The sequence below is a fragment of the Phyllobates terribilis genome, unplaced genomic scaffold (assembly GCF_046119375.1).
Source record: "Phyllobates terribilis strain yellow unplaced genomic scaffold, ASM4611937v1 Scaffold_211__1_contigs__length_3443825, whole genome shotgun sequence".
Lineage (NCBI taxonomy): Eukaryota > Metazoa > Chordata > Amphibia > Anura > Dendrobatidae > Phyllobates > Phyllobates terribilis.
The window spans coordinates 1680863-1706247 of NW_027362971.1; the positions used below are offsets into that span (position 1 = coordinate 1680863).

General features: G+C 38.9%; 1 protein-coding gene across 1 annotated transcript; it reads left to right on the top strand.

The window, feature by feature from the left end:
* The first annotated feature begins 659 nt into the window (after positions 1–659).
* Positions 660–24067, top strand: LOC141213721 (galanin peptides-like). Its single transcript, XM_073665303.1, has 6 exons — positions 660–874; positions 2627–2707; positions 7917–7971; positions 17714–17800; positions 22503–22580; positions 23826–24067. The coding sequence occupies exons 1-6, from the start codon at positions 791–793 to the stop codon at positions 23885–23887; spliced, it is 447 nt and encodes a 148-aa protein (XP_073521404.1). The 5' UTR covers positions 660–790; the 3' UTR covers positions 23888–24067.
* Positions 24068–25385: the final 1318 nt, after the last annotated feature.

Consider the following 25385-nt stretch of genomic DNA (forward strand, 5'->3'; position numbering starts at 1 on the left):
TTCCAGAACATGACGACAGTATGGCTTCATCGATCCTCCTTAGTCTTTAAGGACATACTGTGCATTTATTATATGGTTATAATTTGGGTTATATATTCTAGTTTTGACTTTTCGACGTTTTCTGGCATAATCGACAATAATATTTACTCATCTCCTCTGTAAGTCACAAATCTTTATAGTACAACGTTCTTCACGCACTAATGTGATGACGGTCTTATGGAGAAGCAATGAAGGCGCTGCGTATAATGTCTTTTTTATTCATAGCTTACTCTTCTCATCATTCTTAAGTGGTAGATTCGTTCTTTTTATTCCTCTGGCCGGACTTAAACATATTTAAATTTCTATAACCAGAGGCAGAGTAATATAATGCCCCCATTCATTATCTTGTGTGTATAGAAGGAAGTGGCCAAAGAAGAGGAGGCAAGTAGGATGAAGCTTCTTGGACTGGTACAAACTGTCCACCCATGCCATAATCACAGGTAATTGCCAGGGCTGTTATCTGTCTTTTGCCTTCATATTGCTTCAAAGTACCTTTAATTGAATTGCAGTAATTTTTGCCCTCCCTTAATGCAGTGACTTGTGGAGTGGAAATGATCCAGTGACGTCTGACTCCATCACATGCGCCCTCAGGGAGGGAGAGCGGTCCATATGATCCTGGTGCCGACCATAAATAGCCAATCCCCACAGCAGATACAACAAACGCCCAGGGGAGACCTGCCTGTCCTACAATGCACTGAGATTCCTGCTGAGATTTTTCTTGGACAAGTCTGCAGAGCATAACTCCTTCTGTATGCCAGCTGGAAGCACCGGTAGCCCTCCACTGCAAGACACCAGACAGAGAAGCTGCAGACACAGAGCCGCAAGTCACATCAAGGTCTGTCTGCTCTTTCAATATCATTGCTACTTTTTATTTTATATTATGTGTGCTTCAGATTATTTATTTCCAAGTTTAGTCATTCCTTCTTTTTGCATTTTCATTCTTCTCTTTTCATTCTACTATTCTATTTTTTCTTTTTCTTTTCTTACTTCTTTCTTTCTTTCTGTTTCTTCTCCTTTTTCCTTTTCTTCTCTTTTTTTCTTACTTTTTTCTTTCTTTTTCTCTTTCCTTTCTTTCTCTTGTCCTTTCTTTCTCATTCTTTATTTCTTTGTGTCCAAGATATGTAATACAGTTGTAGCTTAATTTTATAGAACAATATTTGTGATTTATTTTTTATTCTTCTTTGCTTTTTTCTTTCTTTCTTTCCTTCTTTCTTTCTCTCATTCTTTCTCTCTCATTTCTTTCTCTTTCTTTCTTTCTTTCCTCTTTCTATGTATATTCAAACATACAGCTTGATACACTTATACAGAATACAGTTATAACTTACTTTTATAGAGCAATATTGGTCTTATTTTTTCCTATCTTTTCTTTCCTTCTTTCTCTACTTTTCTTTCTTTATCCTTCTTTCCATTTCTTTCTTTCTCTCATCTTTTCTCTGTCATTCTTTCTTTACTCTCTTTTTTTTCTATGTATATTCAAGATTTATAGTACAGTTATAACTTATTTTTATAGAACAATATTTGTCATTTATTTTTTTACTTCATTTTTTTCTTTTTCTCTCTTTCTCTCTATGTATGGTCAAGATGTGTAATACAGTTCTAACTTACTTTTATAGAACAATATTTGTAATTTATTTGTATTTTTCTTTGCATTTTGCTTTTTCTTTCTTACTTTCTCTCTTTCTTTTTCTCTTTCTCTCACTCTTTTTTTCTTTCACTTTTTCCTTCTCTCTCTCTTTCTCTCTTTTTCTTTCTCACTCTTTCTCTCTCTCTTTCTTGCTCTCCCTCCTTTTCTATTCCTCTCTCTTTATTTCTTTCTCTCTTCCTTTCTCTCTCTCCTTTTCCTTCTTTCTTTCTCTCTCATTCTTTCTTTCTTTTTGCTTTCTTTCTATGTATTTTCAAGATGTTTAATACAATTATAACTCCCTTTTCTAGAACAATATTTTAATTGTTGATTTTCTTCAGTAAATGACGTTCCCTTTGCTATACACACTAAATAGTGCAATTATATTACATATATTTGTGCAAGATTTTAACATAGCTGATTTATTTTATGTGAAATATTGGATAAGATGCTTTATGCTGTCATCCTTGATGATACTAGATGTTCAAGAGCAGTGACATTTTAGGTCAAGCACATTCAACAAGGGCACAAAAGAGTTTGACGTGACCTGAAGATTTCTGAACAAACCCTTGACTTAATTCTAACATATAAAATTGAGCGTATTATATAAAAATATAGATACTGTCATTTGTAATTTTACAAAGTAGTGTACACTAGCCAGGGGTAATAAGGTGGCTGGAGGAACATGTGCCTTAGATACTGGGAGCCAAAGTGGAGACTTATAAAGTTATAAGTTGAGAGGGCACCAAGTTGAATTTTTTCCCCGGTTAAGACCATTCTTGGTACATTTCTGCTTATATGTCTTTATATTTAAAATGTTTTTTTGCCTTCTTGTTAAAAGGGAATCGATTTCATTCAATCATTGTTTGAACCTACATTTACAGTGAGATTTATACTTTTTGAGTATTGTGTCCTTTTCCTTTGTTACTTAGACGTTTTTTGTTTTCTTCTACTATGTTCATCCAGATGGAAAAGTGCACAGGTCTCCTGTTCGTATCTTTAATATTATGTGCCACTATCTCACAGACATTTGGACTAGTCTTAACCGTAAGTATATTTTCTAATATATAATTTACAAACCAAATAATAATTCTTCTCCTGACCCAAAGGATGTGCCAATTAAATGTGAGAGCATGAGGGCATGGGCATTATTAGTGTATATGGGTATCTGTGATGGCATAGACTTTTTATGTATGGCTAGGGTCATGAATGTGCATTATAGAAAAGTTTCTCCTAATTGATGAAGCTTTTTAGTTATTTTTTTAGATATTTATTATAAGGCCGCGTTCACACGATGAGTATTTGGTGAGTTTTTTTAATATCAGTATTTGCAAGCCAAAACCAGTAGGGGGTGAAAAATACAGAAGTGGTGACGTGTTTCTATTATACTGTTCCTCTGATTGCTCCTCTCCTGGTTTTGCCTTACAAATACTGATGGAAAATACTGACCAAATACTGAACGTATGAACGTGGCCTAATTGTGATTTTTAAGAAAGATTTTTAAATTAACCCCTATCCTTAGCATTGGTATTATAGATGAAAGCTCGTTCATTTAAAAGGGTTGTCTACTATTTCAATTTTGATGACCCATACATGGTATAAGCCATCAATATCAGATTAGTGGCGGCCCAAAATCTGATATGATATCACAACCAGTCAGCTGTTAACAGTGTACAAAGCACAATATCACAGCTCCGTACACGTTACTGTGACCGATCTCAGGTACTGCAGCTCAAGTCCTACTGAAATGAATTGGAGCTGAGCTGCAGTACCAAGAACTGCCACTACAGTGTACGGCGCTGTGCTGTTCCAGCTCTGTAAATTGTTTACAGATGATTGTGGGGGTGTCTGCTTTTGGACCGCCACTGATCTTATATTCCACATTGATGAACCTTTGTAAGGATAGATATCAGAGTAGTGGACAACCTCTTTAAATGAATGAGTTTTCGTCTATACTATCATTGCTAAGGATGTGGAGTATCACATTCAAATTTTAACAGGACATTTTTCAGATAAGATTAGAGATTATGGTACTACTTGGCCACACTTAAAGTGGCGGTAGACAATAGCAAACACTGACTGACAAAATCTCTCACGAATATGCAGACATAGTGCCAAAGAGGCACCATCTGACTGTCATGATTCCTGGGACACAGTAGTAGTTAAAGGAGATGATCAAATCTTTTGAAATAAAAATCTGCCAGGTTTGATAAATTAAAAAAAAGTAGTTTTGCATCGAATCGATTTGCCATAGATTTCAATACTGCAAAGTCTCCAATTGCCCCGAAAAGACTTGTGCAATGCTCTAAGATCTCTTTTATGGCTTAACCTAATTATTTTGAAGCTCTTTAACGTAAAATAGCCTTAGTAATGTTAATGTGACCTCACTATAGACAGGGATGCTAACCTGGTAGTAACCAACAGCCCATTTAATAAAACAACCCACTGATAGACTTTTCATGTTTTGTAAAATAAAATAAAAAAGTCCAAAAGTTCTCTCTCTTAGTCATTTGTGATCAGGATGACCATTCTGTGCAAAATACTGACTAATACTGACAGAGTCACTGTCAGAGTTAACATTATCATGCTGTGACTAAGATGAGTGATGTGCACTATATTCAACAATACCCCCGTTTCCTCCCAACTAATACGCTTGCCAGAGGCAAAGGAGGACAATTGTGGTCTGTATTTGGTAGTACTACTGCCCGGGCGGCTGGTGCCAGTGGTAGTGATGGTGGTTCTGCAGCTCTTACGTTCTGAGCTGTGGTATGGGTTTTTGTTTCTTTTACACTACACCATCCAATTTTTCTTTTACTATAGATTTTGTACAACATTATAATTAAATTTTGACAATCTTTTTCAACTCAAATTATTCAATCTGTGCCAAAAATGGACATGACATTGTGCATGAATAGTAAGGCTTTTTGCAATTTTCACAGTGCCTAGAAAACTCATGAATCAGCTTAGTCTTTTTCTACACTACCCTTATGGGATGAAGAAAATAGTGCATACACCCCCTGCAATTCACACTGTGCAAAAAATTGTCCCAAACTCTCTTATAAGACTTAGATCTTTTAGTCTTCTAGTTTTAGGGGTTGTCCACATCCTAAAAATATCTGTAAAATGTTCATCATAAAAATGTATTGAGCAAACATACTTTTATTGCCAATGCTGCCCTGATCTTGAGCTATCAGCATCATGCAGGGTTTCCACAGCTCCATTTCTGGTTCCATGCTCAACATAGGGGTGTATTTTCTCTTTCGGCACATCATAAGCAATTATAAATGGTAGCTGTACTTTTAAATAACTTGATCTCATTTGACAGACAATGTGCTAAATAGACAATCTGCAAATCACTTCATTTTTAAATTATGTTTTCTTACCCCTGAAAAATCACTCCAAAATGCAGAACACTAGTCCCTTCTGTCTAATTTGTCCACTTCTTGTTGTCAAGAGTAATCCTTTCAAGCAGCAGAGACGAATTACAGGAAGGTGGGGTGGGTCTTTGTCTCTACAGGAAGTGGGGGTGTCATTCTCTCTACAGTAAGTGGTAGCAGGTTTTTATCTCTCTAATGTAAGTGGGCTCTTTGTCTCTACGGGAAGTGGGTCTTTATTGCTCTGCAGGAAGTAGGGGTGTATTTTTTTTCTACAGGAAGTGTTAGCAGGCTTTTATCTCTCTAAAGGAAATGGGATCTTTGTCTCTACAGGAAGTGGGGGTGGGTCTTTATTGCTCTGCAGGAAGTGGGGGGTGTCATTCTTTCTACAGGAAGTGGGAGCCGGCTTTTATCTTTCTAAAGGAAGTAGGCCCTTTGTCTCTACAGGAAGTGGGGGTGATCATTCTCTCTACAGGAAGTGAGGGCAAGTGTTTATCTCTCCAAAGGAAGTGGGGGTGGGTCTTTGTCTCTACAGGAAGTGGGGCGGTCTTTGTCTCTACAGGAAGTGGGGCGGGTACTTGTCTCTATAGGAAGTGGGCGCGAGTCTTGTTGCTCTACAGGAAGTGGGGGGTGTCAATCTGTCTACAGGAAGTGGGGGACGTGTTTTTATCTCTCTAATGAAAGTGGGCTCTTTGTCTCCCTGCTCCTGCTCTCCTTTCTGCCAAATTGTAAACAGGGAAAACAAACTGGTGGGCTTTCAGCTCAGGGCAGGTAACCATGCATTCTGGGAGGTGAGAAGAAAGGACATTTCAGCACCTCTAATGGTGGGGAATGGAGATAACATATTAGGTATTTCTTCTATAGATAAAACAAAACTGGTTTTAGTAAACCTTTCTTCATAAGTATAATATAGATTCCAGAGGAACAGCAGGCACGAGTTTCTGCACATACCTAGTCTTTTTTGTATGTCCCGTATGTGTATATATATATATATATATATATATATATATATATATATATATGCGTACAGTGCAGACCAAAAGTTTGAACACACCTTCTCATTTAAAGATTTTTCTGTATTTTCATGACTATGAAAATTGTACATTCACACTGAAGGCATCAAAACTATGAATTAACACATGTGGAATTATATACTTAACAAAAAAGTGTGAAACAATTGAAAATATGTCTTATATTCTAGGTTCTTCAAAGTAGCCACCTTTTGCTTTGACGACTGCTTTGCACACTCTTGGCATTCTCTTGATGAGCTTCAAGAGGTAGTCACCGGAAATGGTTTTCACTTCACAGGTGTGCCCTGTAATGTTTAATAAGTGGGATTTCTTGCCTTATAAATGGGGTTGGGACCATCAGTTGTGTTGTGCAGAAGTCTGGTGGATACACAGCTGATAGTCCTACTGAATAGACTGTTAGAATTGGTATTATGGCAAGAAAAAGCAGCTAAGTAAAGAAAAATGAGTGGCCATCATTACTTTAAGAAATAAAGGTCAGTCAGTGCGAAAAATTGGGAAAACTTTGAAAGTGTCCCCAAGTGCAGTTGAAAAAACCATCAAGCGCTACAAAGAAACTGGCTCACATGAGGACCGCCCCAGGAAAGGAAGACCAGGAGTCACCTCTGCTTCTGAGGATAAGTTTATCCGAGTCACCAGCCTCAGAAATCGCAGGTTAACAGCAGCTCAGATTAGAGACCAGGTCATTGCCACACAGAGTTCTAGCAGCAGACACATCTCTTCAACAACTGTTAAGAGGAGACTTTGTGCAGCAGGCCTTCATGGTAAAATAGCTGCTAGGAAACCACTGCTAAGGACAGGCAACAAGCAGAAGAGACTTGTTTGGGCTAAAGAACACAAGGAATGGACATTAGACCAGTGGAAATCTGTGCTTTGGTCTAATGAGTCCAAATTTGAGATCTTTGGTTCCAACCACCGTGTCTTTGTGTGACGCAGAAAAGGTGAACGGATGGACTCTACATGCCTGGTTCCCACCGTGAAGCATGGAGGAGGAGGTGTGATGGTGTGGGGGTGCTTTGCTGGTGACACTGTTGGGGATTTATTCATAATTGAAGGCATACTGAACCAGCATGGATACCACAGCATCTTGCAGCAGCATGCTATTCCATCCGGTTTGCGTTTAGTTGGACCATCATTTATTTTTCAACAGGACAATGACCCCAAACACACCTCCAGGCTGTGTAAGGACTATTTGACCAAGAAGGAGAGTGATGGGGTGCTACGCCAGATGACCGGGCCTCCACAGTCACCAGACCTGAACCCAATCGAGATGGTTTGGGGTGAGCTGGACCTCAGAGTGAAGGCAAAAGGGCCAACAAGTGCTAAGCATCTCTGGGAACTCCTTCAAGATTGTTGGAAGACCATTTTCGGTGACTACCTCTTGAAGCTCATCAAGAGAATGCCAAGAGTGTGCAAAGCAGTCATCAAAGCAAAAGGTGGCTACTTTGAAGAACCTAGAATATAAGACATATTTTCAGTTGTTTCACAATTTTTTGTTAAGTATATAATTCCACATGTGTTAATTCATAGTTTTGATGCCTTCAGTGTGAATATACAATTTTCATAGTCATGAAAATACAGAAAAATCTTTAAATGAGAAGGTGTGTCCAAACTTTTGGTCTGTACTGTATATATAGATAGATATACATATATATGCTGTAACAATAAACAAAGGAACCCTTACTGAAGATTGCCCAAACTTTTCTCAACTGGCTAAAGTATTTTCAGTGTGCAATTGTTGAACTATTTTGGCTCCCAAGGAGCATGAGTCTGGATACTATTTGGTATCAGGGTCAACTAAACAATCTATGAATATCATTAAGCTTATTAGATAATCGATGATTGTTTTCACAGGGGAAAGAGAAACGTGGCTGGACATTGAATAGCGCTGGTTATCTCTTAGGACCACGTAAGCAGTACCATTACTTTACATTGTATACTTATTCTGGGACTGAAACTTACTAGGCTTTAAATGGACATTAACTTAGTATTTGGTGTCTCTACATATGTACATTTTTTATTTTTTTCATTCTTCCATGTCACATTCCATTTTAAGCTGCAAAGAAGCTGGACAGAAAAATGTCTCCTTCCATGATCAGTACTATAGCTCAGATATGTCCAGTTTTAAAGGTCGCTGTACACACTAGATAAAAATCAGCCTATCTAATGTGTATAAGGGTCTCCAGACTGTCCCCCTCAGAGGAGATTTCGGGAACATAAGGAAAAGGTGGTTGGAATTCAAGATCTTTTTATCCGGAGAGGAGATCAGCTGCTGATAGGGAACATACTGGAGAATTCCTGCATGACAGAAAAAGTGACAGCCACTAAAGTCCATTTAAGAATTGTACAAAATATTTTTATTGACACATAAATATAAATTTCAGATATATATATATATATTCAAGTAATCAGCAGCAAGGGGACAGATTGATGAAGACAAAAATACAATGTAAAAACATGTGAAACCGTGGCAGCATACAGCTAACCAGAATAATAATCTATCGAGAGTCACTTATACATGTGTATATAATTCATATATTCAAAACGTGTATATATATATAATACTCTCATGATAATATTAACTCATGTATATAGAATCATGGAATCCAGGGTTCATAGTAATAGATCTCGTACTAAGCAAAGCAATGTGCAACAAGCATTTATAAGATATATTTATGCATAGCAATTACCTGGATAGCCACTGGCAGCTCAGCACCACTGTACGCGTCACCGCGACGCGCGTTTCGGAAGAAACCTTTATCAGTGGTGCTGAGCTGCCACTGATAAAACTGAGCTCTCGATAGATTATTATTCTGGTTAGCTGTATGCTGCCACGGTTTCACATGTTTTTACAATGTATTTTTGTCTTCATCAATCTGTCCCCTTGCTGCTGATTACTTGTGTATATATATATATGAAATTTATATTTATGTGTCAATAAAAATATTTTGCACAATTCTTAAATGGACTTTAGTGGCCGTCACTTTTTCTGTCATGCAGAAATTCTCCAGTAGTATTGTATGATGGTCCGTCCGAATTTTAGGTCATTTTTGCAGTAATATGGATCTATATCGATTATGTATAGCTATTTTGTGTTTACTGCTGAACATAGAAATACTCGGCCGGCCATTCCAGTGTATGGGAGAATTGGGAGAGATCACTGTCGTTTGGCCAAAAGATATCAAGTGTGTATGGCCATTATTCTGACTCCATAACTAGGCTGCGAGTGTGAAGCTCTTGAGACACAGTTTCTTGGCTGTTTCTATGTACCAGTACTCACACGAAGAGATTTCATCAGATAGCTGTAGATTCACATATGAAGATTCCATTTTCAAGTTGAATTCTTGTAGTTATGCACAAATACAGTACGTAAAAGAGACTATTTAGAACCAGAGATGCAAAGACATGAGCTTCTTAACATCACTGACATACACTATTTAGTAAGAAAAGGAGGAGGAGGAGTTACGACATCAGGGCAGAGAAGACAAACAGGGAGAGAGACAGTACAAACTTCTAAAAGGCAAACCTTATTGCATAGCAACGTAACAATACAATACTGTATGATTCCCAAATAGTGGGGCATTACAGCCATCTTAAGAGACATTGACATTCATCAGTGGTATAAATAAACTAAAAGTAGGCTTTATATGGATTTTTGGTTTATATGCAATTTTAAGGTTGATCAGGGAATCCTTTAGTTGGAGCTAGTCGCTGCTATGGTTAATCTTTTTTGGGGGGTTCAAAAATACCTATTCATTCTCAATGATATGAACTGTATGTGTAATGATAACAGCAGAGGTTATAAAGAAATAGAGATGAACCTGTTCAGTATTTCGGGAGGATGGCTCTTAGCAACATCATCCGATTGGCCAAGATACTCCTGTCTTCCATCACTAGTTCTAATTAGCATATTTTTTTGGGGGGTTAGAATTTTAGGATTGGATTATCTTCCAATTCCTAAAATTGCACTTACCTGAACATCAGCAATGACGAAATCTTGTGACTTTATTTTGCCAACCCTAGCACGTTCCTTGATGTAAGTGGTGCCATTGCTTAGCCCTAACATCTGTATGAATTCTTCCTCTGCTAAATCTAGAAAGATTTATCAATGGGAGTATATAGTAGTATAGACAGCTGATAAGGTCATAACATTATTTGGAGCAGGCTATGAATGTGCATTGCTATAAAGCAAGCTGATGCAAAGAAGCTTTGAAGACTTCATGTCATGGAACCCCATCCAAGTTAGCTTTATCCCTACCTCATTGGAATTCTGCAGCTTGAACTTATAATTATGGACCAGGTTGTCTATAGTAGCAAAAAGTTCTCAATAGAGATCAGCGAACAAATTTGAGTTGAATTGAATTCTACAAAAATCCATATTTGCCAAAATGCGGATTTTTTGTGATTCGTTTCCGCTTGGATATAGCAAAATTGCGGCCACTGGCCGCCATTTTTCTGATCTACACTGTGTTCCAAATTATTATGCAAATAATATTTTCTCAGATTTTCCCAAATTACCTATATGAATTGCAGTCATTGTAATTTTCCAGTCAAATAACTATTAAAGTACAATTGAAAGGTTTTTGTACAAACTGCCTATGATAACAGTATATTTAAAAAAAAATAAAAAACTCAATCTGCGCTCAAAATGCATGTTCCAAATTATTATGCACAGCAGAGTTTTCAACCTTTTCATTTTAATAAAGAACAAAAAAATGGTCATTTTTGAAATTATAAGCATTAGCAGGTTATTACAAACTGAAATCAAACAGTTTTCAACTCAAAACTTTATTCTAGGTGATGTTACATTTGCACATAGGACCGCTTGTTCGAAAGGAGCTTCTGAACTCTCTCGTCCATTGAATTTGTCAGGTTTTGGATGGTTTCTGCTTCAATTGTTTAGCATGAGGACAGAATACCCTCCCAGAGCTGTTGCTTAGATGTGAACTGCCTCCCGCCATCATAGACACTCCTTTTGATGATGCTCCAGAGGTTCTCAATGGGGTTGAGGTCAGGGGAGCATGGGTGCCACACCATAAGTTTGTCCCCTTTTATGCCCATAGCAGCCAGAGATGCAGATGTGTTATATGCAGCATGAGATGGGGCATTATCATGCATGAAAATGATCTTGCTGCGGAATGCACGGTTCTTCTTCTTGAACCATGGAAGGAAGTGCTGTTTGAGAAACTCAACATACATTATGGAGTTCATCTTTACCCCTTCAGGGATCCTAAAAGGGCCGACAATCTCTCTCCCCATGATTCCAGCCCAAAACATTACTCCACCTCCTCCTTGTTAGCGCCGTAGCCGTGTTTGCATGGGGTGTCCATAAACCAGCCATCCTCCACTCCATCCATCTGGACCATCGAGATCATTTCATGCATGATAATGCCCCATCTCATGCTGCACATAACACATCTGCATCTCTGGCTGCTATGGGCATAAAAGGGGACAAACTTATGGTGTGGCACCCATGCTCCCCTGACCTCAACCCCATTGAGAACCTCTGGAGCATCATCAAAAGGAGTGTCTATGATGGCGGGAGGCAGTTCACATCTAAGCAACAGCTCTGGGAGGGTATTCTGTCCTCATGCAAAACATTTGAAGCAGAAACCATCCAAAACCTGACAAATTCAATGGGCGAGAGAGTTCAGAAGCTCCTTTCGAACAAGGGGTCCTATGTGCTAATGTAACATCACCTAGAATAAAGCTTTGAGTTGAAAACTGTTTCATTTCAGTTTGTAATAACCTGCTAATGCTTATAATTTCAAAAATGACCATTTTTTTGTTCTTTATTAAAATGAAAAGGTTGAAAACTCTGCTGTGCATAATAATTTGGAACATGCATTTTGAGTGCAGTTTGAGTTTTTTATTTTTTTTAAAATATACTGTTATCATAGGCAGTTTGTACAAAAAACTTTCAATTGTACTCTAATAGTTATTTGACTGGAAAATTACAATGACTGCAATTCATATAGGTAATTTGGGAAAATCTGAGAAAATATTATTTGCATAATAATTTGGAACACAGTGTATAGTGGGCCAATAATAAAAATCTTTATACTCACCTTACCCCTCACCTCTCTGGCCCTGCCAATACTCACCGCCACCCGTCCAGTACTCGCTGCATCTTCTGATTCCCCGCTGTTCATGATGATATCCTTGGGCCTCTCCCACTGTGCCAGAGGACTATTGGCTGTCATAGTGCCCAGAATGGTTCTGCGCATGCAAACAGGAAAGTCACAGTGCACATCGTGACATCATTATGCTATTGACCACCCGCACACTTGTGCAGAACCCTCCGGGAGGGAGTTCCGGCGGCAGCCCGGAACAGTAGGTGAAAGGTCTGAAGATTCCACCATGAGCGGTGGAGGATCAGAAGATGCAATGAGGAGCAGAGGGTCCAGAGAGGTGGGAGGCGGGGGGGGATAAGGATTTTTTTATATATATATATATATATATATATATATATATTATGTTTATTAGCTCTGGGATCTATAGATACCCCAGAGCACAATAAGAGACATTAAACTGGCAGAGAATGAGTTCAATGCAAATTTAATTACCAGGGAAAAACACAATAACAGGCGAATTAGAATTTTGCCTCATCGGCTCATCTCTAACTCTCAACGATATATCCCTTCTAAAGGGACTTAAAAGGGATTAGGGGACATTCGAGAAGTGAGGAGGAAAGGTGATCCAGCATCAAAATAGGAAAGGGTTCTTTACGGTCAGTGCAGTCAGACTGTGGAATGCCGACCACACGGTAATAATGACAGAAACTACGGCATATCAACATTTATAAAGAGACTGCTTTTTCAATAACGAATGGTAATGTGGGTTTTAAATAATCTAGTGATAAAGTATAATTGATCAAGAAAGGTTGAATTTGATTGACCTATGATTTTTTTTCAACCAACAATAGAAGAATAAACTTTATGTTTCGGTTAAAGAGGTTGTCCACTTTCATCAATCTTCTGCCTGCAGGCTCAGTTAGGTGTAAAAAAAAAGTAATCTGAGCTTCACTTACCCTCCCCAGGTCCAGCGCTGTGTCTCCACCACTGCCCTGGTCTCTGTTGTTTAGATGCAGTGGTGATGTCACATCAACAGCACTTCAGCCATTCAACAGAGATCAAGGCAGAGGCGGAGATACAGCTCTGGACCTGGTGAGGGTAAGTAAAGAAAAGTTTGTTTTTTTACACATAACTGAGCCTATGGGCAGATAGTTTGGCAACATTTGACATACATGTTCAGAGGATGTTCACACTTAATGTATAGCTGGGCTTCCTAGGGGTTTAGTAATTATATAACAGTATAGGCAATCAATCATAAATTTAAGTCTGTGAAAGAAATTAATAAAAAAATGTAAAAAAAATATAAAAAAAGACAAATATAAAAGTTGAATTGATTAATTTATTACCTCTATTAATATAATGTAAGTAGCAAAATTTAAAAAAGTTAAAAATGCAGATTTTGTAGTGCTGTGTGCGTAATTGTCCGAACTAATAAAATAGAAAAAAAATATTTATCCCTTATGGTTAATGTCAACATTGAAAAAAATGAAAATAATAAAATTGCTGTTTTTTAGTCATATTAATTGCTCAAAAATGGAATCAAAATAAATAAAAAAGTATTATGGAGCCCAAAATGTTACTAATAAAAATTCCAATTCACCCAACAAAAACAAGACCCCATACCACTCTATCAACCAAAAAATAGAGAAGTTATGGATGTCAGAAAATGGAGTCATTTGTTTTAATTTTTTTTCTTACACATTAAAACAACAACAAAAAAAAACAATAAACTAAATAGATTTGATTTCACTGTAAACCACATTGACTCATAAAACAAAGTTACCAGGTTAACATAAATGATGTAAAAAGAAGACCAAACAAAAAGCAACAGCAGAATTGCTGTTTTTTTATTTCAATTCAACCCAATTAGATTTTTTTTTACTATTTTTCAGTAGAATATTTGGTAAAATGAATAGTGTCGTTAAAAACTACAGCTCGCTCAATGGCTATGTTGAGAAAATAAAAAAAAAAATGAATCAAAAGAAGTGTCTCTCAGAAGAAAGGGTGGAAAAGGCGTGAGGACAAAAACAAAGAATCGCCCGGTATTAAGGGGTTAAGAAAAACATGCATGTTTAATTAAATCTTAAATACTAAGATGACCAGGTTTCTATACGTATTAATTGCAATCAGTGATCCCACTTGATCTATTAATTAGTTGTTTAAAGGATTTGTCTCATGCTCTTCGGTAAGTGCGTTCTGCTCCACTGCCTCCTGCTTGCCGGGGGCGCGTTCTATTGACTGACAGTTGGGCAGGTTCTCCCGCTTGATTGACAGATCCATCTAGCAGCATTGTTGCACAACTTGCACTCTCAATGCTGCTATATAGAAGCACTGAATCTAGTTTAAAGGATTTGTCTCATGCTCTTCGGTAGGTGAGTTCTGCTCCACTGCCTCCTGCTTGCCGGGGGCGGGTTCTATTGACTGACAGTTGGGCAGGTTCTCCAGCTTGATTGACAGATCTATCTAGCAGCATTGTTGCACAACTTGCACTCTCAATGCTGCTATATAGAAGCACTGCATCTAGATTAAAGGATTTGTCTCATGCTCTTTGGTATGTGCGTTCTGCTCCACTGCCTCCTGCTTGCCGGGGGCAGGTTCTATTGACTGACAGTTGGGCAGGTTCTCCAGCTTGATTGATAGATCTATCTAGCAGCATTGTTGCACAACTTGCACTCTCAGTGCTGTCATATAGAAGCCCTGAAGCTAGCTGGGATCAGGCGCTAACGTCATGTTCCAGTGATCCTAGCCTGCGTTCAGGATAGTGCTTACAAGCTCTATTGGAATGGGCTCATAAGGACTGTGCATGTTAGGTCACAGCAGCAAGATTGCAGTGGTGGCCGGTAACCTAGGCACTGAGCAATAAAATCAGTTTTTTTGAGAATGGAGATGAAACATTTTAATATATGGGACATATCAAGACATGATAGGATAGGAAATACTATGTCAATTTATTTACACACATATCCATGCAGTAGTTTCTGCTGTGCACCTAGACAGTGACATATGGATGTGGCTGTAAAAAAACAAAAATTGGGGTTAAAATTGCAGAATTATCCCTTATAAATGGTCTAGCACTTAATTTTCCTGTTTTATATCACTCAATTGAATCTCCGGTAGTGATTCTGCACTCGTTTTAATTAACGGAATGAAAGTGGCGTAATGTGGGTCTGGTATTGCCAGATGCCAGCTTGGTTAGACTGGCTAATAGCCATCATCCTTTATTTCAGGTAGTATTGATCATCTTTTACTGGTTAAGAAAATTCCCATTTCAATGGGAAAAGAAGAGTCCCCCATGTTTATGTGAGCGTACCTTTAAATAAGTAATCCTTAAAATTCAAAACCAGAATAGAAGATAATAAAATACTTAAACTTACTTTACATAAAACCTGGAAAGACTCTTTCACGACTAATAATTCCCAATTAAAAGGCTATTAGAGGTGGAAAAATATATCTTTATCCCATTTCTGTAAAATGTAAAAAATGTATCCTAAATCCATAACTGTAAATGCACAATTTTCTAAAAGCAAAAATAACAAAAAAAATAAAAAGAGGCATAAAATCTTCAGAAATTGTTTGGATTTTGGTGCAGAATTTTCTATAGATTTGCTGCTTTGGATAAAACAAAAGAAATATTCTGTACTGATCTCCTCTGGCGTTTCTGTGGCTCTTTTTCCTGGTGCTCTGACAGTCTCAACCCGTCAGTGGAGGTGAGTATAGTGGGTTATTTTGTTTTTTTCATTTTCAATTTTTGCTAAGCTTTTTTTAGGAGATGCAGATGTTGTGGCAATAAACTTCCAAATCCTCAAAAATTATAATTTTTTTTTTGGGGGGGGTGGGATTTTTATTTTCCAAAAGAACTTAATGGCTATGTGCACATGATTTCTTTTTCTGCGGCGGAAACCGCCTGAAAAACCTATGAAAAAATGATCAAAAGAAAGAACATTTGCATTTCTACGTAAAAACAACTCGCAGTTCATATGTTCAGGTTTTCGAACGTTTTATAACCACTTCAGGTTTCTAAAAACGCCAATCGGATAAAAGTAGTAACATGTCCATTCTTTCCACTCGGAAAATGTTATGTACTTTACAATACAAGTCAATGGGAAAGCTCAAAAGACACACGGAAGGCAACTGGATGTTTTTTGAAGCTTTTTGCTATCGTTTTTTTGCTTAAAAAACCTCTAGGGGTTTTTTCATTATTCAATGGAGTGAAAAAAACAACCGGAAAACAAAAGTAAACAAAAACTTCTCTAATGAGAAGTGAAGAGTGTACCGGCAAGAGAGCGCACTGCCAGTGGATATTGTAAGGAGAGAAAGCAGCCAACAGAGATCAGCCCCGCCCCCAAAAGTGACATCTGTTCTGGTCTCGGCTTTTTCTGGTTACCGGGTTCTCTCCTTATAATGCACACTGACCTTACACTCTCTTGCCGGCTCGTCACTTCTCATTAGAACTGGTGAGGGAGCGCACTGTCACTGTGCATTGAAAGTAACACCACACAGTGTCAAGTGAGCTCGTACTTAGCATACATTGGAATTGAGAACCGACACATGCTCAGTATAGAAGGGGCTAGCCCAGCCCCTGAAACGTACATCACTGATAATGCTTCGTTTCACGGTGAGGACAGAGGCTGTGGCAGTGACCGAAGCCTCTGCTCCCTGATGACGTCCCTTTTGAATATCCCAGTATGCACAGTAGATAATCAAATAAAGTGTCATAAAAACGGAGGTAGGTAAAAAAATATATATAAAGCCGTTAAAGAGAATGATAGGGACTTTTTATTTAAAGTATATTACAAAAGAGATTAGATATAGATATACATTTAGAATGAAAATCGATATTGGTTTCAGAGCATCCCTTTAACCTTGCTTCTTGGTATGCACAGTATGATGCCCCTCACAGTTCCCCCACACAGTATGATGCCCCCACACAAGCATCACATCCCTGCTGTTACTGGCCTCTGCTGCTAGTTTAGGTAGTGTCTGAAGGACCTATCCAGACCCTCAGGTCACTTGACCTGAATGTTTTTGTAGGATCTTCAGTTTCTAGAAATGGTGAAGCAGGGATCTGTTGGCTCCTTGTCCACCATTGTATTCCACTGTATCTGTGTTCTCATCACACAGATACAGTTGAAGGCAGGGGGGACACAACCCCTACCTCCCGGGACAGCTCCACAAATATTAGACTGTCATGTATAAAGGATTTCCTTAAAGTGTATTTTTCCTCAAAAATATACAATGACTGCCTATTTATAGGGTAGGTAACGAAAGTGTGATTGGTATAAGTTACACCCCTGAGGATCTCCACTTACCAAAACTACCGAGTGTGTGTCTCATACTGAAGATCACCTGAACAAAGTCAAGCTTCAGTACATGCAGCCTCCATAAACATTCAGAGTTTGAGTGGACATTCATTGTATCCTAATAAATAATACTTTTTTATGTTTGCAGATCTGTGCCTTCTCTTGTACTAGTAATGTGCATTCCAACCATTCACCTTTATGTTTATAAAACGACATGACACATCCATAATATTCAGAAACCATCCGAAGTAACTGCAACAATTGATTTATTTACCAGATGCCGTAGATAACCACAGATCTTTCAATGACAAACATGGATTAGCTGGGAAACGTGAGCTCCAGATAGAAGAGGATGTAAAGTCAGGTAATGTGCGCTCTAATTATATTGTCGCAGATTGGTTGGAAATCAAAAATGAATGAAAGCTAACTACTGCCACCTAGTGGCTGCCAATAAAACCACATCAACCATAATTCTGCTTCTCTTACCCGTAAGATGTAAGTGTTAAATACATGGAATTTTAATCCAATTTCGGCAATGTGATCATAATCTCCATAGCTGTATTAATAAAATGAATGTAAATGTGCATTTTCCTTGGAGCAAGTCAGGATTTAGTTATATTATTACACTAATGGTTATTTTACTTCTGTTGCAGTTCTTTTTTGCTATGATCTAACATTTTATAAATGCATGATCAAACTGAAAATGATTACATAAAATAATAAAGAAATCCGTAATATACTAGTAAATAGATAGTTATATTGGGACAAAAAATGAATAACAATAAGAATTAATAATATAAACTATTAATAATCACTTTCATTAATGTTATTAATAATAACTATTATTATTATGCATTTTTTATTATTAACAATAAACTAATAATCATTGTTATTATTATTATTGACATTAATGAAAATGTTGATTATTAATTATTATTATTATTATTATTATTATATTAGTAGTAGTAGTAGTAGTACTATTATGTCATCATTTTTGTCCCAATATAATTATTTACTAGTATATTATGTAATTCTTCAGTATTATTTTATTTAATCATTTTCATTTTGATCGTGTATTTATAACATGTTATATCATAGCTTAAAAAAATGCTAATAATTATTATGAATAATAAATTGAGATAAACTGAAAATTATGATTCATAATAAGATTGTGAAACGTGAAAATTATTAGGAATAATAAACTATTATTAATAATAATCATACATTTAAATATTATTAATATAAAAATATATTGAGAAAAACTGAAAATTACTATTACTAATAATATTGCCCAAACCTGCAAATTAATAATAATAATCATAATAAAAACTATATTGAGAAAAACTGAAAATGATGGAAAACTCTTTCATTTACGGTAATTGTATGGAAAATACAATGCCTTTATGGAGACAACATATAAAAGCCATGTCTACAATAATATACAGCATTTCTTTGTGTACGAGACCCAAGAAACCAGCAATGATCAGGAAATTTGTGTCTATGTGAATGATATATTCAGTAAAAAGAAAGTTTGTGTCCTGTTAGAAACAGCATTAGTGAAGGATCACTTTAATTGCTCGCGAGTCCTCACGGAGGACCTGTCACCGGTCAAAAGTGACCAATTTTTATTCCAGATCTCCCAAATATTCTTTTTTTTAAAATAAGAGCAAAAACTGGCCACTTTTGACCCGGTGACAGGTCCTCTTTAAGATGAATTTCCACCCTTGGACACCATTAATTGTTCCACAGTTATGTACAGATTCATTTTATTGTGGTTGGAGCTCAATTTTTCTAATACAAAAGTCCAGATTTCTGCAGAGGTTTAAGGGGTTTTCCAGTTTCAGAAAACCCCTTTCCCCAAGCTGTTGCTTGTTTTCTTTTATTTTTTTAAAAACTTTTCTCTACTTACCCTCCCCAGGTCCTGCACTGAGTCTCTGCCGCTGCTGCTGTGTTTTTTGTCATTTACACAGCGCTGCAGCCAATCAGGCTCTGAGCTTCTGTTATTGGCTGTATTGCTGTCGATGTGTTGCAGACATTAACAGACATCCGGAGCAGTAGTGGAGACTGGACCTGGGGAGGGTGAGTCAATAAAAGTTTGTTTCTTAAACAAACTGCAGCTGGGAAAAAGGAGTTTTCCGGTTTCAGAAATCCCTTTAATACTAAATTTCTGGCCTATAGCAGTCACCAATAGAGGGAGCTTACAAACTTGCTGCATACATTTCTATGGTAAACAATAGAATGCAAAGCTTCTATGCTCCCCCTAGTGGCAGCCATAAATAACCAATAAAAAGCTATTAAAGGGAATCTGTCACCAGGTGTTTGCTACCCCATCTCAGAGTAGCATGATGTAGGGGCAGAGACCCTGATGCCAGCGATGTGTCACTTACTGGGCTGCTTGCTGCAGTTTGGATAAAATCTCTGATTTATCTGCTGCAGATCTAAGAGTTCTCTGAACCAGGTATTTGCTATGTAATCTGAGAGCAGCATGATATAGGGGCAGAGACCCTGATTCCCGGGATGTGTCACTTACTGGGCTGCTTGCTGTCATTTTGACACAATCCATGTTTTCTCTGCTGCAGATCTAGCGGTTCTCTAATGCTGAGCTTTGTATAACCCCGCCCACACCACTGATTGGAATGCTGAGATTTGTATAACCCCGCCCACACCACTGATTGGAATGATGAGCTCTGTATAATCCCGCCCACACCACTGATTGGAATTCTGAGCTCTGTAGAACCCCGCCCACAACACTGATTGGCAGCTCTCTGTGTACACTGTGCATAGGCAGAAAGCTGTCAGTCACTGGTGGGGGCGGGGTTATACAGAGCTCATGAATATGGAGGATTACATGGCAGCAGGTTTACTAATCCTGTAGTGATAAAATCACTATTTCATCAGCAGGATATCATTGCTACAACTAGCAGCCCAGTAAGTGACACATCGCTGGAATCAGGATCTCTGCCCCTGTATCATGTTGCTTTTAGATTAGGCTGGCAAAAACCTGCTGACAAATTTCCCTTTAAAAGGTTGATATATACTTTATGGCTAGCCTATACATAGAGAGACATTAATATATTAATTAGCTATATATATATATAAAATATAGTATGACGATTATTATAATCCGTATTCCCTCTCGTTTCCTATTGTTTTTGCATTATTTTACTATTATTGTACTACAGTATCAGATTATTACTGTACGTCCGGCACCAGTGTGACACCGGTACTCCCTAACATAAAGCCCCGTCCCAGCATACGTAGACTTAAAGAAAGTTGGAGCCAAGTTAATGATTATTGCAGTTTAAACATGATGGAATCATTAAAATGTTGAAATACAATTGGGAAGTATGTACAATATTTAACCTGAATGTGACCCCAGCGATGGGAGATACAATTGGATTATTTGTCTACAATTAAGAAATAAGATCCAGATGCCATTTGTTTTATTCCATGTCAGGTTATTATTGCATTTAGAATTTTCATAGATTTTGAAACATAAAATACATTAGTTCATTAATTTATATATTTTATATGTGTATATATTATAAGCTGGTATTCTCTGTAGATTGCAGAGGAGCATTAACAATTGATATTAATAATAGTATTTATATTATCCAGGACCGGTTACAAAAACATTATGATTTGTACAGATATAAGTTAAAGAGGAGTTCTAAACATCACGAATGGTTAAAATTGCTTGAAAAAATAATCAACTTGTTGTTAAAAATTCCTTTTGAAAATTGAGGGATTTTTTAATAGGTCATCAATGTCTGATCAGTGGAGGTGAGGAACCGGCACCTCCTGCCGGTCAGCTGTTCCGCTTTTGGCTGGAACTGCTCAGTTGCAGAGCTGCACAGCACGGCTCCGATTGACTAGTGGCCGCTACTGGGTACTGCACATCCTCCACCTACTGGTTTGTACCAGGCAGCAGGCACTATACAGTGGACGGAGCTCTGTGCACTTCCAGCCACCACCGACACCGGGAACAGCTGATCGGCGGGGGTGCTGGGTGTTGCACCGCCACCAATCAGACATTGATGACCTATCCTAGGGATAAGCCATCAATGTTAAAGTCCTGGAGAACTTGTTTAACCCAGGAGGCCACAAAGCTAACAGTGCTAGACACCATGCTGCCCCCATAAATTATCTCCTACCTACTTATTAGTCGTGGTCCAACAGAGGGGATCTAGACCAACCGGCAAATTGAGGAACTTTTGTCCATGTAAGGGTGTAGAGGCAGAACACATAAGCGACCTGCCCTCCACCCTTTCTTAATGGGACTGCTGAATGTTGCGTTACAGGGGTTGTCCACTACTAGGACAACCCCTCCTTGATCTAAATGTTTTGCCCCGATAAAGTAAAAATGCTTCTACTAACCTCCCGTGTCGGCGCCGTTCCAGCGGTGTCGGCACTTGCATTCCCGGGCTCTCGTCCGCCTTCGGACATTTTGAACATGAAGAAGAAGTCCAGTCTGCCATTGATATCTCACGTCCTCTTTATGTTCAATCCGTAAGAAAGCGGGGACAGTGACGCCAATACTGATTGGGCACCGGGTACGTGTCATACAACCGCACGAGAGCCCCGTGACCATGAGTGCTGACACCGCTGGAACAGCGCCGGCACTGGAGGTGAGTATAGGCTTTTTTATTTTATCAGAGCCAAACATTTAGATGAAGAATACGTTGTCCTAGTAGTGGACAACCCCTCTAAGGTTTTACTGGCAATCCTATAGAGGATGAATGGACATTACATGAATGAATGACATTAGCGCCAAAATAGAGAGCCTCATGTGTGATGAGATGAGAACACAGGAAACTGATCAACTAAAAAAAGGGATGAAAGCAGAGAACTTTGTGTGATGATAAAATGCTGCTGCATTGCCTACGAAAGCAAAGTTTGCATTATAAGCTGGGCTTGGAGAGAAGAGTACGGACAAGAGGAAAAGAGTCCAGTGGACGGTCCCTGCATGGAGAAGCCAAAGGGAGAACATAAAAAGCACAGCCACATCTCTAAGCCTTTCCTTACATAGGACACGCGCATTTTAATATTTTTTTTATGTTTTCCAGGAAACTTTTTTAGACCTGTGTCCGATGAGAAAGTCCTGCGTACGCTGATTGAATTTTTAACATATTTACATCTGAAAGGTAAGTACAGCTCTGTACAATGTTCTGTCTAGCCCAAATTAGGGAAAAGGCTTAAATCACCCTATACACAGTCATCCTATACACAACTTACCTAAGGATATGCTCTGCTAGATGCTACTGATGGTAACATTATTTCTCATGAGCCACAGACAATTGCAATGGCAGTGACACATTGTTTTGGCCATTGTTGAGGGCGGGGGTGATTTAGGGGGAAAGAGATACCTATTTTTTTTATTTAGCTACACAATTGACCCTCATGCCACAAAGTGCTCCATCCACACAGTATGATGTCCCAACAGTGCATTCCCTCACGCAGTATGATGCATCATAGTCAATCTCACCCACAGTATGATGCCCCCACAGTACATTGCCCCACACACAGTATGATGCCCCCACAGTACCACACACACACACACACTCACACTATGATGCTCCCACAGTGCATTCCCACCACATAGTAAGATGCCCAAGTCACACCACACACACATTATGATGCCCCCACAGTGGCCTTTCCACATGATGCCAGCCCCACAGTACCACGATGCCCAACAGTCCATTCCAAATTATACCCCCCCACAGTGCCCCCCAATACAGACTGCTGGACCCAGTGATTGACTGCAGTGGTCATGAGCTGCAGTCGTGGCAAAGAGACAGGGCTGCAGTGGCAGGGAATAAGCTGATTTTCCATTTTTTTACTCACAGGATGCCTATGTCAAAAAATGTTAACCTATAAAAACCCTTTAACGGTTAGCTCACACTGCTGTATAATCTTTCATGCGAGAGAATCAGGCCGATCATACTGATGACACTTGGCTCAAACGCTGTCAGAGCTTGATCCGAGTGTCATCTGAGTGTGCTCCGATTCTTTTGCTTGAGAGAATTTCAGCCCAGGTGCGGAGAAGACAGAGAACTTAATTTCTCTATCTTCTCCATTGTCTCTGTGAGTGTACATCAGACTGCACTCAGATGACATTCGAGTGCAGGCCGATATTTCAGATGCACCCATAGACTTATATGGGTGCGCGTGATCCGAATTCCGTAGTCACTTGCAGCATGCAACCCCTATAAAAAAGTCCAAATTCACGATTGCCATTTCAAGATGCAATTTGACATTCTAGGACATCGGTAAGATGCAGAAGTTTAAAGATGTCTGTCCTGATGACTAAATCATAAGAATTATAATCTACAAACCAGTATTCCCAGTAACATATATCACTCAATCTGACTTTTTTTCCTTTCTTTCAGAGTCCGGTGAACTTGATAATTTAACTTCTCCAATGTCCTCAGAAGAAACAAACCAGTTGTGAAAAAATAAATCCTTTGTATTTGATTGTATAATGATGAAATGACCAATCCGATAAATGTTTTCACTCACTGTCCATAAAGATCCACTTATAAATATATTCCAATGATATTACAGTGTATTTTTGCTTACGTAAAATGAAGCTATACAATAAAAAATAGCAGCTGCTGTTTGATGTTATTCACCGCCAGAGTCATCATTAAAGACACGTTCTATGTCTACATCTTTCAGCTGAGTTCACATTCATGTTCTCTGATTCATCCAAATTCTGGCAAAAATTGCTTTGAAAAGTCACTAAAATTTTTGTGCAATTTGGAACTGTGCAAAAATTCTGCAACTTTTACCATTTTCACGGAAGTTTCTCTTAGCTCCGACAAAAAGGGGCGTAGCTGGGGCAGGAAAGGGGCTCTGCGGGGGCAAGTGACATCACAGTTCGTCTAATTCATGTGGCGTTTTTTCCACTGACAATACCGAATATATATTCCTAGCTATAAAGTAAAATTGGTAGATACACATGTTAACCAAATTTTTCGGACCATAAGACGCACTCCACCCCCCCCCCCAAATTTGGGAGGAAAATGGGGGGTGCGTCTTATAGTCCGAATGTAGCGGACCAGGGAGTTGTGGTGGTGGTGGAGCGGGATCGCAGGAAGCAGGGTCCCTCCCTCAGGAACCCGGCAGCACCAGAAGTGTTGTGTTGTGCGGGCTCCGTATCGGTGGTCAAGCAGGGCTTTCCCGGCGGACTCTTTCCTGAAGCCATGCACCACATGCGCAGACTGGGATCTCGGCCCAGATGAGATCTCAACCACGCAAGCACCACCTCCGGCGGCCATCTTCCTGAAGCCATGAGCCTCAGGGAGATGACAGCCAAGATCCTAGTCTGTGCATGCGCTGACTCGGGTGGCCATTTCCCAGTAGACCATGGATTCAGGAAGATGGCAGTCGGAAAAGCAATGCACTCCCCTCTGCCTCACCACCGACAACGGCCCTGCAGCATCTCACTGATTCTGCCACCGCAGCTGGGTTCCTGAGGGAGGGACCCTGCTTCCTGCGATCCCGCTCCACCACCGCAACCCCCCGCTGCTGGGGCACCCCCTTCTCCCACTCAGAGCCCGCAGCATTGCTCTACTTCTGCCACCGCCAGCTTCCTGAGGGAACATGCCTCCTGTGACCCCCGCTCTGCTGTACCCAGGTAAGATATCTATTCGAACTATGAGACGGACCTCAATCTTATAAAAAAATATTTTTTCCTATTTTCCACCCCAAAATTTGGGGTGGGTCGGGTGCGTCTTATAGTTCGAAAAATACGGTATTTGACTTCCAGGTAATGATCCACCAAAAATATTATTAGAGCGTATTGGTCACAGCAGATCTATCAAGTTTTACAACACAAACTGTATAGATTATTAAATAGATCTTTTAGAGCTACTGAGACTGATGTACTTACTTTGAAAATATACATCAGAAGGGGTATGTAGTCCTGATATCAAGATGAGCATTCT